An 18,571-nucleotide genomic window follows, 5' to 3' on the forward strand; every position below is an offset into this window, starting at 1 on the left:
GAGGCTTGTGACTATACCACTTTAATGTATGACAGGCCTTTCTTCAGAACTGCCAGCTATCAGCTCGTTTTTCTTCAACACTGCTCACCTATTCATTTCTCTCTAAATTTCCTTTAACATAAGGAAAATCTGGAATAGGAGTGAGTGCATATGAGAATTATTGTGTGTCCTGCTGCTTGTCATATTAAAAACTGGCCAGCTCCTGGCTTTCTTCTGCTGGCAGTGCTCAGAGCGGGCATTAAAAATGATCATTCCCTTGTTAAAGGATATAAGCAAATTGTAATGGAGCAAGTATGACACTCCTAAATTGTCATGCTGATGCTACTGAAGTCTATTGCATTTGGCTATTGCATATCAGCTTGCAGATCTTGCTTCTAGCCAGTGATCAGTAGTCAAATTAGCTTGGTAAAAATGTTGCTAAAGATTGATGTCCTAACACATACACAATTTATGCCTTTTAAATTTAATGTATTTCTGTTAATTTTGTTTTCTTAATACTTTTTTTCTCACGCTGCATATTTTGCCAATTCCATGCTTCTTCATGTAAACTTAAGGAAGGTTTATATAAAGGCTTATATCTGTATATACTGGGACTGCTAGGATTAATAAACTTGTTATGCTGGCATTCATATGCAGTTGGCTGAAACTCCATGGTACTGATTCACCTATAAAGATCCTATAATGCAGAAAGTGATGCACTGCTCTCTTTAAGACACTTACTTTCGTGTTATCATACAGATTTTTTGTGTTGTGTTACATATAGATCAATTAAAGAGTAAAGGATAATCTAATGCAAGTAAAAATATGCACAGTTTTTGATGATGTGGATATCAGAAGAAATGGGAAGTTAATCAAGCTGATAAACTTCAGAGAGATGTCTACCATTAGATTCTAGGCTTGCTTTCCATTAGAGAAATATAAGAAGACTTTTGGCGCCAAGAATAGTGGTAAGACTTACCTATTGAGCCAAAAGAAGATGGATATTTTCCCATCAGTGATCATGGAAATGAAGGTGTACATTTGCCAAGTAGCATCTATTTTCAGTTATAAAAATATTGGTATTATGTTACAGTTTTGTGGGAACCCCTGTAAGTTGGGGCTTCTACCTTTAACATATCATCATAGTTGTTTAAAGGGATGTTACTGGTGAAAATTTTCATTTGCAGTTAAGGGCAATTTTCTATTTTGTGGAAATTGTGCCTCAGATGTTTGTGCTTAGAAAGTGTCTAAAAATAAATTTTACACTTAATTTATGCACATTTAGAGACCTGGGTGCATAGATCTGTTGAAGAAACTCTGTAAGTATTTCATGCCAGAGACAATGTGTGTTGAGCTGAGAAAGATATAAAAATAAGCAATATATCAATTCATAGAAGTAGATTTTATCTGTTGAAATTTTCAGCATCTTTTTAAAAAGTGTCTGAGCCCATTGAGATTTTTGATGATGACTTTACAATTTCCTTCAACAGCATAATGCTGTCAGCTTTTGAAGTATATTACCTGAAGCAGAGTGTCTGGGAACTTGAATTTTATTGTTGTAGAGAATAAATCACACTGAATGATATGTTTCCAATTCTGTCAAATGAGTGCTTGTGTATTTTACAGATTTTCTGCATCTTCTCTGAAATTTTCCTCTCACCCTGGTGTAGAGGGTACGGGAGACACAGGAATTATGTTTTCAGTCTGTGAATGGTTCAGATTTCTCATTCTCCTCTATTGAAGTTTTGGGTCTTTTCCTATGCTGTGCTCCAAGGATGCGTTTCTGAACAATGCTGTGTCAATGGAGTGAGGAAATCATGTTTCGTTGTATTTCCCCTACAAGATAACCGAGATGGGAAGACCATGAAAGTGTGTTGTCACTGTTTAGCAACATTATAGCCATGCCATGGAATGGTGGTCTTTGGTTCCTACAGGGGCCATCTGTCAAAGTTGCTTGTACAAATGGGTTGTGAGGGGCAGCTTCTGATTGTTTGAATTGCTCTGAGATACAGTTTTAACTTCAACTTTCTGTTTAGAAGCGACGCTCCAGCAGGCAGGTGAAGAGGAAGCGTTACACAGAAGACTTGGAGTTCAAGATTTCAGATGAGGAGGCGGATGATGCTGATGCTGCTGGAAGAGACTCTCCTTCAAATACTTCTCAGTCAGAACAACAGGTCAGATTTGAATGGAATGGAAAGGTGGATGCAACAGCAAAATTCTAGGTTCAAATATGGGCCTTTTTTCTGAATGATATTAATCCCTGGTTGGCACAGTGTGCCAGAAGGAATTAGCTTTTTACCTTCTTAAAGAATATATTCATTCATGACTTTGTTTACAAGCTGACAATATGCATTTTGACACAGTTCTTTGAAATTAGTGGCTTCTACCTAAGGGAAACCTAAACTGGGCTGCTAGGAGTCAGAATTTACTTCTCTGAATTCAATGGTCTGGCTTCTGTGACTTTAATAAACCATTCAAGCTTGTCCCCTGCTGCTAGGCACCATAAGAACCCCTTTATGAAATTACTGCCTTGTAGTACCCAGCAGGGTACACTTTATTCTCTGTGCAATGTAAATGACGGATAAAATAGTTTGAATAAGATGAGGGGTAATAATGTAGGAATGACTGTTGTAACAATCTCATTGTTTTGTAGTGCATTTTCAGAGTACTACTTCACTTAACTAACAGATAACCTATTGGAAAATGTAGACACGCTCTTTGGTATTTCATATGGTGATTTGTTAAGCCTTATGAAATACTGTATGTGATCTCCATTGTTAATTGTGTTTTATCAGAAGGGGAATTTTCTAGGCTTGCCTGCAGTTGTAATACTGGGAATCACATGTAGTTTTGATAGCTATCGTGTGGACATTTACAGAGCCAACCAGAGTTCTTGAATGTTTTCTAATATTTCTATTGTATGGTGCTGAAAGCATGTATAATCTTAGGAGAGGTGAACTCATCTGTGTGTGTACTGTCAGCCTTTGTAGGAAAGCTGGAGTTCCATTAGCTCTTAAAAATATGTTTAAACGAGTATCTTTCAATTTTTTATTATGGCATTATATACATTTCTCAGTTCTTATGCTGGGAGGAAAAAAAACATATTGGAAAAAAAATATTTGAAGAAAGAATTAAAAATACTATTTGCACAGCCATAACTCTTGTATAATATTTGTGGTGCAGGAATCTGCTGATGCTGAAGGTCCTGTTGTGGAGAAAATCATGAGTAGTCGCTCAGTCAAGAAAAAGGTAAAAAGGAAATTTCTTCCCTCCATATTTTTAAACAAGTATGTTTCTGTTAAGACCCCTAGTAAGTTCTCAAAAAATGCTTGGATATTTCTAATTGAAAAACATTTTACTGAATACAGAAGCTTCCCTAAGAATCTCTTTAGAGAACGTTAATCTTCCTATGGTGTAGGCAAGTGCAAAACATGCTGCTTGTTTAGTGTTCCAGTCTTTTCTTGCATTTCTTCAAAAGTGAGTTTTGATTTTTGCAAACATATATATACCTGGACAGAATCTGTGGTGTCTTTTGCTTCAGTTATGTTTCAGGGGAGTTTGAGGAGGGAGACCTCTCCTACATCCTGGGTTTCTGCCTTACTGTAGTTAAGAAAAATCCTTGCCCGTGATTTTTACATCTGTTGACAGTGGGTGTGCTTAGCAGCCCAAGTTTTCTTGTGATCTAGAAAGTTATATATAGAGGTGGTCAGAGAATTCTTGTTGCTATGCTGAGAGAGTGAAAAAAGCATTCTGCTTGGTAAAGTGTGGTTCTCTTTTAATTCTGCCCTGTTGCCAGCTATGTTCTTATTTTGCTGCAGTTTCCTTTAATATACTTCAGAACTTGATTGGCTCTTGCACTTCCAAACTATTATGCTTTAAGTAGGAAGTTGACAAGAACTTTTTCCTAAAAAGTCATTATATTTTCCAGACTCTTTTGTGTAATTCTCTCACTCATCTTATAGTTAGAAAGAGCCGTCTGATTTAATACAGGTACAAAGCTCATGTTGAACGTAGTTAACCAGAAATAAATATTTCCCTCAAAGAGTTAATTTTTCAAATCTAATGAGGAAAGTTGTGCTTATCCGTGGATTTGTTTGTTGTGGGTTTTTGTTTTTGATTTGTTTTTATTTTATTGCTACTGTCATAACATCATTAACAGCTTAGTAAACATAAATTCATGCAGTGTCATGACTGGCTTTGGTTGAGTTTGATTCTACAGTTTGTATGGCACAAAACCCCGAGGGTTGTTGTTTTATTTATTTAAGTCTAAATAGTTTTTATCTGAAAAGATAGAAGTTTTAAAATACAACTTGATAGTAATAAACCTAATAATTAGTTGCCCTGATGGTCTACTAGAGAGGAGATGAGAAAGTGATCTTTTCATAAATGTCTTTACATTTGAAGCTGTTTTTCACCAACCAGTCTTCTCTTCTTCTTCTCTCCTGCAAATAAAGGTGTGATTACTCATGGGGAGTGTGTATTTTACTGCAGTTTGTGGGAAGTGGTTGGTCTGCTGCCTACGTGTCTTTGATTGCAAGCTCTGCTGGAGGCAAGCTCTATTTTGAGCCTGCTCTTTAATGTCTTTTATGGATTGTATTTGCAGGTTTGAGGGGTGTCTCTTGTTTCCTGCTCTTCTTCCCAATGCTCCTCTCTATCCCCAAAAAATGGATTTCAGGATGTTAATATTTAACATCTGAAGTATCCAACTGTGCTTTTATTAAAGGTCTTTTACACTCTTACTAACGTCATCAAAACACTGGTTGTTAGATTACTAATCAAAGTAAAATTGCTGCGATCAGGACCAACACATAAAATAAACATGAGCGAAGGCTTCACTAGGAAACCTTTCAGTGGATTAGGTTCTTACAAAGATGTTTAGTTCGAGTAAAGGACATTCGGTAATGAATACGCTTTCAAAACAGCATTCTTAATATTATGCTGGTTTTTCTGAAGTACAGGCTTAGTCTAGTTTTGGAGTTACTAGATCTGAAACAGAATCATACAGCCAAATTGCTTCTGTGAACGTTTCAAGTACAACAGACAATGTTTTTCCCTCTTGTTCTTAACATGGAATTTTTATTTCTGGTTAATGCCCTTGCTGAAAGTGCTAAGTACATGTTCTCTGACAGGGTTTACAAAGAAAAACTTACACAAACTGCCTACAGTTTGTATGTTTAAGTCTTTCATTTCTTAACCAACTTCATCCCCCCTTGAATTTCTTATACTTAGCTTTGAAAAGGCCTGGATTGAACTAAAGGTGCTATTCAGCACAATCACCCGTATTCAGGAAAGCTCTGTGGAGTTTGCAGGGCACTGTACCCTGTGTATTGCATATCTGAATTTCTCTTTCTGCCTACTAATGCACTATAAAAATTATATCTAAGAGAACTGTGTACAACTGCTTACGTCTGTTCCACAAACTGGTTAGATTAAAATCCAGCTTGGCTGTCTGCTATATTTCTACCAGGTGATCTTACTGGTTTTTTTGTTTGTTTGTTTTTTTGAAGCTTTGACTTGTCTCTACACTTCAGTGCCTTACTCAAATATCTTTTGTTCTAGCAGGTATTACTGTATCACTTCTGTGGCAAAGGCAGTGCAAAATTGTATTTGTTTGAAGGAAGAGATCATTTATTTCTTCAATTATCTGCAAAGACTGTGGATCAGATTGTCAATTATGTCACACCTGGGCAGTGATCACTGAAGAATCCTGCGTTGCCCATATCTGATATGCTATTTTAGGTTAATCACTTTTTTTTTAATCACTTTTTTGGGAATGTTGCCTAAATCATAGAATCGTAGAATGGCCTGGATTGAAAAGGACCACAAATATCATCTGGTTTCAACCCCCTTGCTACATGCAGGGTTGCCAACCACCAGACCAGACTGCCCAGAGCCACATCCAGCCTGGCCTTGAATGCCTCCAGGGATGGGGCATCCACAACCTCCTTGGGCAACCTGTTCCAGTGCATCACCACCCTCTGGTTAATGTAAACATGCATGCTGGGGGCTGAATGGTAACACAGAGTGCATAAGCTTCTACATCCATCATCCTGTACCAATGGATGAATACACTCTACTTGAGTGCTGGAGATTGTAACTTGACTTGAATTTTTTTTTTTTACCAGAAACATAAGTTCAGGAATAAGATTTTCTGAAATACTTTTTCTTTAGTTAGATCTCTGATGCATGCTCATAGAACATATAATAAGTGGTCTATATTATTGTCTGTTAAATAACACAGTAATATATTCTACTCATGAGATGGACAGGATTTATCAAGATTTTCTTCATTCATTATTGTTTTGGTGATAGAAAATATACTTGGCTGAAATGCTGCAAAAAGGAGTCAAATTGACTAATAAAAATCTTTATAAAAAGGTGTTTAACCACATTGTCTCCGTAAGACTGATACATCTCAAAGTTTTTGATTTAAAACTAATCAACGACCACAATGTGCTTTAAAAAAATAAAAAGATAGTATCTCATACTCTTTTTATTTATTTATTTTAAAAAGCTATGGTCTTCAGATTCCTTCTTCTGACAATTTCTTTGTAACCCTTTAGATATTTATGAAGATTTATTAGATCTCCTCTCAGTCTTCTTTTTCCCAGGCTGAACAGACCCAGATTACTCGGCCTTTCTTCATAAGGGAGATGCTCCAGGCCCTGCACCATCTTTGTGGCCCTCTACAAGACTCCTTCTGGGAGATTTCCTGTTGTCTTTGAAATGAGGAGCTGAGAACTAGATGCAGTAGTCTAAATGTGGCCTCACCAGGGCAAAGTAAAACGGGATGATAACCTCCCTTGACCTGTTGGCCAGTCTCGTTTTAATGCACCTCAGGATACCATTGGCCTTCATGGCCACAAGAACAGCGCGCTGCTGGCTCATGGCCAACCTGTTGTCCAACCAGGACCCCCAGATCTTTCTCTGCAGAGCTTCTCTTCAGAAGGTCATTCCCCTAACCTGTATTGTTGTATACTCCATAAACCAGAGACTAGGAATGATTTAATTTTTTCTTTAGAACAGAGTTTGATGCAGCTACTAGTGTTTCTTTTTAATTGGTGCTGCTGTTCAAGTAATATCTTCCTAGTAACTTTTCCTTTGAGAAAGATGTTGAAAGATTCTAATTCATTCTCTAGCTTTAGAATGATCTTTTTACTCTTTTTTTTTTTAATCAGTATGAATATACAGATATAAAATGGAGGACATTGATTAATAGAGGGGTCAATGTTTTCGTCTGTTTTGTGCTACATACAATATTGCAGATGTTGCTGTTGCTGGTGTTGTTGTCCCTGATGAAGTACGTAAAAGAAAATCCTCTTTGCTTTAAAACGGTTCCAAAGTTCATTAGCAAACATACCGTTAATGTTGTGACATAAACTGAATTCTAAACGTGTGCCTGGTGCACTGTCCTTAGTTTGTCCTATGGCAAGGTTCAGGAGTAATACTTTGTTGAATTACATGCCATATGTTATGCAATACTTTGGCACTAGGGATGAGTTAAAGGTAGTCTGAACCCTTAGCACCGAATGCCCTTGGTTTTTCTGGTTTATATCACAACTTTAACCTTGCTTTAAATGTAGTTTTTGGGTGTTAATTTAATTTGGCTGCTCTGTATGTGAGACATCTTGCCTGAGTGAATTTAATTGCACCATTGAGTAAAACTAAAGCCATGAACACCGATGCACTAAAATTCTAGCAGAGGTATAAGGTTTAGTTTTATATGGCTTCTTGTTTGGAGTTATTAACTATATGGTGGAATAAACCCCTTTTAAAACTCTTTTTTAAAACATTACAAAACCCACAATGTAGAGTTGCCATGAGCCAGCCAAAAATAATACATATGGCATTCAGGAGTGCAGTTGCTAATTGGCTGCTGCCTGAGAAAATGGTACACTTGGCTTCTACTTAACACTGTGGGTTTGGCAGAAAGCCAGATTTGGGGTGAGGTTGTGAATGAAGCTGCATGTGGTTAGGGAGGAGTTCAAATGATTCATGTCTTGGAAGTTGTAGTAAGCAGTGCAGTATGTACTTGGGTAAGCTGCTGGAGGAAACTCCTTACTCGTGTCCTCCCCCCACCTACACCTTCCTGCCCCTCTTCTCGTCTCTGCTGCTCTTTAGATAGGCACCATATTCTGCATTTCTGTTACCAATAAATAAAACAGCTTGTTCAGTCTTTCAATTCATATTTCAACAATGCTTTTGTTATAGATGGAGAATGGAGAGGAGGTAGAAATAGAGGAATTCTATGTGAAGTACAAAAACTTGTAAGTAACCCATTACCAGTTTGGTTCATATCTTTTAAGTTCACTTAATCTCACATAATGGTTATATTATAGCATTTGCCTGGAATACTATTCAGCTTTAAATCAACTTTAAATATTACTAATGTTTAACCCAGACCAGTGGCAACTAAATGAGGAAGTACTTTGCATTGGTGGTAGCAGGCCTGAAGTCTCCTTAATTTGTATTCTCTCCAAAATGAAATACATGGGTCAAATTGCTCTGCTATTAAACTTTAATTTAAGGTCCAATTATACATGCAGATTCATGAGCACACACACTTATCTCTATAGATCTAACTTCCATAGAGTTTTAATCTTCTAATGTGCCTGCAGATTAATCAAAAATAACCCATAAAATTGCCTCAAAAACAAGATTTGCGTTCAACAAAGTGACTTGCTATCATAACAGTGAGATTCCAGAATTCCAGCAGGTAGCTGCTGGGTGTGGTAGGGATAAGAGTACAGTGTTTTACTTCTGTGCTCTGAAACTGCAGTGCCATCAGTATTTAACATAGAATATTTCACAGCTGGATAAGTTCATTTTTCTTCAAGAAAAAAAGCGTATCTTGTTTAATTTTACCAACTTTTTTACCCAAAGGGCAGAAATTCACTTGAAGTGAGTTTCTTGCTGCTAGTTGCAGATAGTTGACTTCATTTTAAATATCTACCACTTTGTACCCTTTGCACTATATTGATTATTGCATTATATTTAATAGCCTAACAATGCTTTGTTTAGTGCTATTACTTTGGCATATTTTTTTATAGAGTCTTAACTTCTTTGTCTGTCAAAAGCTTTACAGCTAAATGTATGACATGGGAATAGTCATTTTAGGAGAGAAGCTGTTTCTTAGTTGAAACTGTGTGTGTTCTTAAAGATGAAATATTACAGAACTGCACTTACAAGGGTTTTCTTTTTGTCTTATCAATGCTGAAACTTCAGTGACTAGCATGCAATTTCTAATTATAGTGCTGTTCCCAAAAACGTAGTGTATATGTTTGTATCTTGTACGGTGAGAGTGTCCAGTTTCCCAAATTCAGCACTGCATTGTGCTGGAAAGTTTAATTGCACTGGTGGGATACATTGGAGTATGCAATACAATGCAGGTTTGAGTAAGATTTTGTTTTGTCTTCTAGTTCTTACCTTCATTGTCAGTGGGCATCTGTGGAAGAGCTGGACAAAGACAAGAGAATTCAGCAGAAGATAAAGCGGTTTAAGGCAAAACAGGGCCAGAACAAATTCCTTTCAGAAGTATGATGATTTTTTATTTCCTTTAGATAGATGATTAAGGAATATTTTAATGAATTATTTTTCTGTATACAAGCAGAAGACTTGACAACTATAATATATCAGCATTTATTCTGATATAAGATACAACCACGAGCAATCCAAGTCTTGCAAGATTATGAAATTCAAGTGATCCATTCTGACTTGATGTTTTTTTACTATATATTTGTTACTTAAAGTGAATGCTTAGTTGTTCATCTTGTACTGATTCAGTAAGAGTCAAGCTTACAAGGCCTTTCTTGTCAGGAGCTGATTATGCCAGAAAAATGCATCACATTTTTCTCTGTTACGGACGCTGCTCACTAGGGATTCTAAGCTTTTTATCATCAATTTAATTTCACTTAGAACCATAAGCAATAATGTGGCAGGGGTCCTGTCAGTAAACGACCAAATCTGCTGGTTTGTTTCTGAAAGCTTACTTTTCAGTAATACACAGTTTGTTTGTTGTTGTTGTTGTTGTTGTTGTTGTTTTAGGGGAAAAAACAGCTTTATATGGTACCCTATTTATTTATTTGTATTTATTGTTACTATATCGTTCAAGTTGAGCAAAATCTGTTGGAAATGGAAAACTTTCATGAAGTCACCACAGGTTTTGATTAAGTGTGCCTGGTTGATATATTCTTACAAAGTTTGCAGGAATTTAGGAGAGGAGGAATTGATGTGGTATGCTTTTAGGGCAGAATATAGGGAATCTATCAACACTATCAGAACATCCAAGGAATGCTTTGAGATTTTTATAAAATGCAGTGGCAATTATGAGGAATTAAAAGCATCATATTATTGCTAATGCCTGAGGAACTAAATTAAGTAGACTCTCAAGACTTCTGATATTTTTTTAAGAAGTCAATAAATAGATGAAGACTTAAAAAAAACAAAAAAATTAAAAAATAAAAAAATCAATACAGTATATTGAGCAATGTAATTGTGAGACTTCACATATTTTTTAAGGGTAGAAGCCTTCAATTTCTTCTTTGTAAACTATTTTTTAAAGTGTTTCCAGGTGTGTCACAAATTATTGTAAGTACTTTGAATCTGTTTTGTTTCTATTTTATTTTCCTAACTATGAAAATGGCATAGTTTTTACCCCTTTTGTCTGGTTTTTCCATTGGAGGGGATCTTAAAAGTATAGAATGAAACATAGCTCTTCTGTACTGTCGTCAACTACATAAGTTCTGGAAGGAATAAGAGAGAATATACAAAATTTTTGGACAATATGTACATACATGCCATGCTTTTTCTGTTTTTGAAATGATCTTGAAACTTTATAAAGCGGTTAGATGATTCCTGTAGTTAAAATAATCCAAAGGCACTTATTGTACAAGTCTCTAATTTCTTTATTGCAAGCTGTAGTTTTCAAGAATGCTAAATGCATTGCATGCCATAAGCCTTTTCGATTGCTCATTAGTGAATTGTAATTTCACACTTCATTTAAAATATTCTTAAACATTCTCTCACAGTAAAAGGTTTCACACAGTAATTAAGAGGCCCAGTTAACAAAGTCTGAGAAGTCTGATTCCCTCACGGGGAATGATCTTGCTGAATTGTAGCATTTCAATTAACATGTTGAAGTTTGCCAAATATAAATTCTGTGTCACCATGACCCAAAATATTATTGCCTGGTGAAATATATAATAATTTCTCCTCTCAGGAAGGATTAATGAAGATATCTTGTATATTTTTCTGCTTGTCTCCTTGAACAGATTGATGATGAGCTTTTTAATCCAGATTATGTGGAAATTGATCGAATCTTGGATTTTTCACGTAGCACAGATGATAATGGGGAGGTAAATAGAACTTTTAATGTATTTATGGTCACGTGGATGTTCTATTTAGAGTGTAGTCTTTATAAATTTGAATATATAAACAATTCTGAAACTACCATTGGGTATTTCTGCAGAAAATGTGAAAGCATTTGAAAAAAACATTGGGTAATGTAGCATTTTCCCAGGAATAAAGGAGTTTAAGTGGGAAATCAAACTTCTATGTTACTTACATTTAAAAACAAAACCACCCAATGCACTACAGAGCCAACAAACAAGAAGAGAAGAGGGAAAACCAGCCCTGATTTGTAGCTAGGTAGGTGATGTCCATGCAAGCAATACAGAATTGAAATGAAAATTGCAACAGCACTGCCAAAATGGGTGTTAAGCAATGTCTAAACAATTATGACATTGTCAGGTGTTGCGGAAGAGGTCCTGAATTTACTGTTTCTTACTTTATATGACCTATTCTACAGAACAAGATTGCTTTCTTTTCCAGGAGATTCCTTTTTGATCCTGAGAGAATATAAAGCTTCAGTTATGGTGTCAGTGTCTTTATACTGGTGATCTGTGAATGGTTGGCTTTTTGAAAATGTAGAAGTTGGAAAACCAGTATTGTTTTACTTTAAAATGTTAGTTTAATGCAAGTGATGTCAAATGAAGAGTTAGGTTCACCACCAAAAGGAACGTAAATTCCCTCCATTCTAATATGACTTTGTTAGCTTGTGATGGTATCAACTTGCTGTTTGCATATCCTCTGGGCTGGTTCAGACATTTAGGTCTTGAAATGCTTTTTGAATTTTATCTAGCTGGCAGGCCTCCTGTTTACTTCAAAAAAAAAAAAAAAAAAAAAAAAGTTTCACTTCTATTGTTTTATATTGTGATCTAATCTTTTTTATCTTCACAAAGCCTGTAACGCATTATCTGGTGAAGTGGTGTTCACTACCTTATGAAGACAGCACTTGGGAGCTCAAGCAAGACATCGACCAAGCTAAGATCGAAGAATTTGAGAAACTGATGTCTAGAGAGCCAGAAATGGAGCGTGTGGTAAGAATTGGCTGCGTATAGAGGGTTTTATTTTAAAATAGTAAAGTAATGTGGTCTTTCAGAAACCACTAATGAGATTTGCTGTATTTGAAACAGGAGCGACCTCCTGCCGATGACTGGAAGAAATCGGAGAGTTCCAGGGAGTATAAAAACAATAACAAACTCAGGGAATACCAGTTGGAGGGAGTAAACTGGCTTCTTTTCAATTGGTACAACACGTACGTAAAACACTGCTTACTACTGAATCTTACTTTGGAAAAGCTTTTCTAGTTTATATGCAATTATAACCTTTTAAAGTACCCTTCTAAAGTGAGATTTTAGAATTATTTACATCTTTCATTTTCCACTGCAGAAATTGTATATAAACTACTTATGGAGATGTAACATAACATTATATAAAACACAAATATTTTGGATAGGTTCCCGTGGCATTCATGTATACCCACACTGCCTCTCCGCAGCTTGGGAGGTACCTGTTTAATGCTTCACAAATTGTAGCATTTATTTATATCAAAAAAGATTGCAGTGTGCTTTCAAGGTAAGTTTGTCATTTTAGAAATGTTTTGTTCACTTTAGTTACTTATGTAGTGCTTTTTTTTTATGTTTTAATGTAAGACTCTGGTTTTGTTGTTATTTTCAGGCGAAACTGCATTTTAGCAGATGAAATGGGGTTGGGAAAGACTATCCAGTCCATTACGTTTCTCTATGAGATATATTTGAAAGGAATCCATGGTCCTTTCTTGGTTATTGCACCGTTGTCCACAATTCCCAACTGGGAAAGGGAGTTCCGCACCTGGACAGAGTTGAATGTGGTTGTGTATCATGGGAGTCAAGCAAGCCGGCGGACCATTCAGTTGTATGAAATGTATTTCAAAGATCCACAGGTAAGAGCTCCTTGTGCAGTTATTCTGGGTTTTGTTTGTTTCTTTTGGTTGACTTTGTTGTTGTTGTTTTTTAATATAGGCTTTATTGTAGCTAATTAATCTTAGGTTACAAACATCAATTAGATTTTTTGGTTCTGTGTAGTACTAAACCTGGTGTAGTAGGCTTCAATTAATAATAATGTATATGTGTGTGAAGAGACATTATTTTAGTAGTAGTCAGGAGATTGGTTGGAAATAGAATAGGACTAAGAGTTACTGGGGTAGGGTATTCAGGTTTTATTTTTGTTACATGCAAGGGTTTCGTTGTTTTCTACTCCTGAGAAAAACTGGCAGAACAGATTCTTAATTGAGAAACTACTTTAACTGAACTAACCTTAAAAGTCCATCTGTGCCTATGATTCCAGGAGAAGACCAGCATGCAGAGATTAAACTTGTTGATGTTTGTTTATCAAATTTTATAAGTCAAATGTATTTTGAATCTGTTACTACATTCCTGTTAAATAGTTCCTATGATATAAGGAGAACAAATTAAAAAGGGAGAGTGAAAACAGAAAATTATTTGAAAAACTGAAGCTATGAAGAACAGCAATTCTCAACATTTAAACACATGGTTTTGCTCAGTGTAAGTAAAAAGCATTGGAGGGAATATAGCGTGTGTTCATAGAATCTTATTGCGAAACAGGACTTCTCACTTAGGAAAAGAAATGGAAGTTCAACCCTATTTGAAATATTGTGGGGTATTATTTCCAACAGAACTTAGAAAGTGATAGTGGTGAATTCATATGTTTAGATTTTTTGTAAAGCATTTGATTTTATGCCACCGGATATTTTGATTAATAAACTAGAATGATATAAAATCAATATGGCACACATTAAGTGGATTTAAAACTGGCTGACTGATATTTTTCATTGTAACTGTAAATGAGAAATTATTTGCATTTCGAGTGTAGTTCTTCAGGGATTGGCTCTTCTCCATGAGCTATGTAACACTTTTAACAATGATCTGACAGAAAACATAAAATCATTACTGAAGAAGTTTTCAAATGACACAAAGATGGCGGGAGTGGTAAATAATTGAGAAGTTAAAGGATACAGAGGAAGCTGTGTTACTGGATTCAAATTAACAATATTCAGAATAGCTAAATATAGGGCTATCTATGGTCTGAGAATGGGGTTCATTCTTACAGTAGGCAGAGCTCTGTCCTGAGGAGAGTGTAAGACAAATGCACATCCTTTATTGTCTTGACACAGAACCAGTTAAATGTGAGTTCTTACTGTGAGGCAGTAGTTAAAAGGGCAAGTGAAAAATGTGTGTGAAGAGAGAAATCTTTCTTAAGAGTAAAAATCTTACAACGTTCTTCTGTTTTTTCTTAATGTAGTGTGTAGTCCTGTTCTGCCTAGTTCTATTGTCTTTTCCTCGGTAAGTGTTGAGAAACTGAAATTGTTATAGTCAATCTATGAGGATTGTTGCAAGATAGTTTTTACTTGGCTCCTCTGAGATCTGTTTTCAATTTTGAAGACAATAACTGTGGCACAACTTGACATACCATCCGGGCAAACAGGTACTTAAGTCTAGTGGAGAAGCACTGTAAATCATAAGAGCTAGAAGTTGGATCAGTTTGGCTTAGGAAATAACTGTTTTTTCAGCAGTTTATCAGAGAAAGTTCCAAATCAAAATCAGATACACTGTTGTAAAAGATGATTAATTTCAGTAGCAGTTGCTATCCTGAAGTTGAGGATAATAATCACTCTTAGCTTCTTACTTAGGTGTATTATATACACGTGAATTGAAATTATTTTGTATTTTATCTGTCTAAAAATATTTCATAGCAAAGATATGGTATTTTATATCATTTTTAAATTGTTTTATACAATTATAGCTATCTCTATTATGCCAAAATGTTTTCCATATTGCAGTTACTCTTCCTGCAGTGACCATGGTGGTCATTTGACCCCATATCAAGTACAATGGCAAAGCACTCATGGCACAGAGAAATGAATGTGTTTCTGCTACCTTTGCTCTGTTAACTGGTTTAAGTTGAGAGTCAAACAATTGCCATGGTTGGAGATGAGGCAGAAATGAACTCTTCCTTTTGGTGGCAGTTAGCTTAGATGTATCATGAAATAATATTGTGTTCTATTCTCTGTAAGACTCCATCAGCTGTGAAATGCATGGCAGAAACTGAATCATGAGGGGAAAAGTGTCTCTGCATCCTGACAAAAGGAATCCACATGAAGTGCTTAGTCTGGCATCCTCTAAGACATTACCAGTGGGCATTTGATGGGGGATGGGGAGAGAGAGAGAAGGCAGGAAGGCTTCGGCAGTATCATTTCTGGTCCTTTGCCAAATGCGTCAACTCAGACATCGACATCTTTGGCTTTTTAGGTCTTAAAGTGAAAAGAGGTCTCTCAAGCTGAGCAGATTTTCAAAAAGATAGCTGAATGCTTTGAAAATCTGAATGACTTTGAAGGACAATAATAAAAACCTGGATGCATGAGAAGCCCCTACCCCATCTGCAGTAGTTTGGATTTCAGAATAGCATCAGTAACCAATCAAGATGTTGTGAAAACCTAGAGAGTAGTTGATAACAAATTTTTTCAGTGGTGTGATTTGATGCTAAGAACACCATATGACTAGAAATAATACTTCCTAAATATCCCTTCCTGCTTTATTGTTAGTGACATTTATGGAGAGAAGCCTATTCTGATATTCTTGAGCAGTAAAACTGACAGGTCCTACCAGAGGCCTTCCTTTGTTGGAATACCAAAAAAAGGAACTGCTATTCTGTGGTATCCTAACTCTGAAAGTTCTGTTGTAGGGTTGGGAAAACTATGTATGCCAAAAAAGTTAAGGGCAGAGCCCTGCAATAGAGTTTGAGGTGTGTTTGAGAGAATTTTGCTTTGCAGTGCAATGAGGGCTAAGAAGAGAAGCACTTGGCTCATTTGTAGAGAGAGGATACCTTGTCCGTGGTTGATTTTAATTGAAATAATGCTACTGATATGCAGAACTTTTTCTAGTTTATGTGATTTATTCTTCTTGGACTTTATGGGTGGTGATTTAACAGAGTATTTTCTTGCCTGCGTTATTTTCTTCCTTGCTGAGAAGCTACAGAGCTATGGTTAGCAGACAGCAGTGTAAGGTGATATTTCACCTATAGGAACTCTGTCTTTTACTGAAGATGTCAAAGTGTGCTTTATGGAATGAATGAGACTTTTTTCCAGATGCCTCACTGCTATAATTAGTAAATATGCATGTTCCTCACATCTGTTCTTCAGTTCATCAACACGGAGTCTGAGGTTAGTGAGAAAAGTCCATGTTGATCTTCCTAGTGTCCCTTCTGGTGGAATGTCATCTTTTTAGTAGTTGTATTCTTATACACAGCCACTGATCCTTCTCTATTTGTGTCCTCTAAGAGGTAATACAACCTAAGTTAACCCATCTTTTATAATCACATCTACTTGCTGCACATCTGGCTGCCTCTGTTGTTTGTTAATTCTAGAATTTTCCATGCAGAGCAGGAAACTATTTCCTGTTAAGAGAACCGACTTCAAGTGGAATATGTTCTCTGAGTAAATAGATGTGAAATTCCTCTGTTTCTGTCATCAGAGAACTTCATTTGGATGCCACACTAAAACAGGGTAAACTGACTTCTTCGTTGTCTAAGAAGTCACCTGTGAAAAAGCTGTCGGTCACTTGCCTGATAATTTCTGCTTCTACATTTCTCAAATGTGACAGAAATAGCTTTTCTTGAAAGTATGGGAAAAGAATCCTAAGTCCTCAAGGCCCCAAACTGTAAAATTTACCTTCAGAAGCTATTGCAGTTTCTATTTAGTTGACTCTTACACTCACACACTTCAATATAGCATTTTGCTGTCTCATTGAGCTCTAAATATGTAATTGGGATCCCTCTTACTGCTTTATGTAGGACGATTTTTGTAGTGCACTGTTTGCCAGTCATGAGGTTGCCTATGGCAGTCTTTTCTGCTATTTGGCAAGAATCTCCTAGGCTGCATTTTCATATCTTTTGCAGTTATATTTGGTTCTTGAAAAGATCAGAGTTTCACTTCTCTGTCTTTCTAAGTTGCCTACTTGGTGTATCTTCATCTGCTGTTTGTTAGATTACAACTGCTTATCCCCTGAGAAGGTAAATGTTTCTAGAATATGCCATGCAAAAGCACTTCTGAACAGATAATTTCTTCCTCTGAGATACTCTTGATATGCATACCCGGATATATTGCTGAGTTCAATATACCAGGTTTCCAGTCCTTTCAAAGAGTCTGAAGCCAATTCTGATCACCTCTGCAGCTTGCAGAGGATTATATAGAGGTCACTTACAGGAGGATTTGGACTTGCACATATTTAAAAGGAAAGATGGCCATCTGACTGTAAAATATCTATTTCTTGAAATTTACTGGATGTACAACCTACAACATACTCAGTTTTCAAAGCAGGACAGGCTTTGAACTTGTATGATGCCAGTCTTTTCAGAAACAGGTGTTCTGTGCAGACCATGTGTCACTTGAGATATCTGGTTGTGTATTTATTTGAACAAGATTAGAAAGAAATATGACACAATATCAATACAGTGTTCATTTTGTGATCTCTTCCGAAGATTGTTCTGAAGATTCTGAAGATTGTTTTTCTGAAACATAATAGTAGCCCTATTAAGACCTTTAACTAACAATAATTAGTGAAGATGATGTCAGGCATCATAGTGCTGAACTTCTCTTAAAAGAAGTTCTCAAAAGTACTGAGGAAATGTTCATAAGTTCAGCTTTTTTCTTCTTTTCAAAGCTGCTTGCTGTAATTGTAGGTGAAACTTGATGTTCATTAGGAAAAAAAACAAACAAAAAACTGTTGAGGGCAGAATATTCTAATGATCAGGACAATGAATCTTTAATGTACTTCAGGGTTATTTGTGTTGTTTGGGAGAATTGTGATGTATTTCCTTGATTTAAATGAAAAAGAGAATTGTTTTGACAAAGACTGCAAACCTTATTTTGAATATTGCAGGGATACATTATTGCTTGCTCATTCAGATTGTAGCTGGAATACTTGTAATCATGTAATCATCACACAACCTCTCTTCCAGCCACTCTGTAGCGTTGCTTGGATGTGTTGTGGCCCAAGTACAGGACCAGGCACATGGCTCTTGATGAATTTCATCCCATTGGTCTTAGCTGTGTGACGAATATGCAGTGATTCTGTGAGCCTTTTTGCAGGAAAAACAACATAGCTAGCTTGATACCAGCAGTAAACTTAAACATTTGCCCTCCTTCAATGAGTCAGCAATAATGACTTCATTTGCTTAAAATAATTTACCCATTGTA

The 18,571-nt window shown here is 36.2% G+C and overlaps 1 protein-coding gene across 7 annotated transcripts in view; it reads left to right on the forward strand.

The window, feature by feature from the left end:
• CHD7 (chromodomain helicase DNA binding protein 7) overlaps positions 1 to 18,571 on the forward strand; it is a 126,242-nt gene that overhangs the window by 79,122 nt on the left and 28,549 nt on the right. For all 7 annotated transcript variants that reach the window (XM_085221170.1, XM_085221167.1, XM_085221172.1 and 4 more), the window contains 8 exons: positions 2,016 to 2,153; positions 3,163 to 3,228; positions 8,191 to 8,246; positions 9,399 to 9,513; positions 11,250 to 11,333; positions 12,219 to 12,356; positions 12,453 to 12,574; positions 12,997 to 13,240. In XM_085221170.1, coding sequence (XP_085077296.1) covers positions 2,016 to 2,153; positions 3,163 to 3,228; positions 8,191 to 8,246; positions 9,399 to 9,513; positions 11,250 to 11,333; positions 12,219 to 12,356; positions 12,453 to 12,574; positions 12,997 to 13,240 — 963 coding nt within the window. The remainder of the gene's footprint in view (positions 1 to 2,015; positions 2,154 to 3,162; positions 3,229 to 8,190; positions 8,247 to 9,398; positions 9,514 to 11,249; positions 11,334 to 12,218; positions 12,357 to 12,452; positions 12,575 to 12,996; positions 13,241 to 18,571) is intronic.

Source organism: Meleagris gallopavo, chromosome 3 (genome assembly GCF_905368555.1).
Source record: "Meleagris gallopavo chromosome 3, MGAL_WU_HG_1.1, whole genome shotgun sequence".
Taxonomy (NCBI): domain Eukaryota; kingdom Metazoa; phylum Chordata; class Aves; order Galliformes; family Phasianidae; genus Meleagris; species Meleagris gallopavo.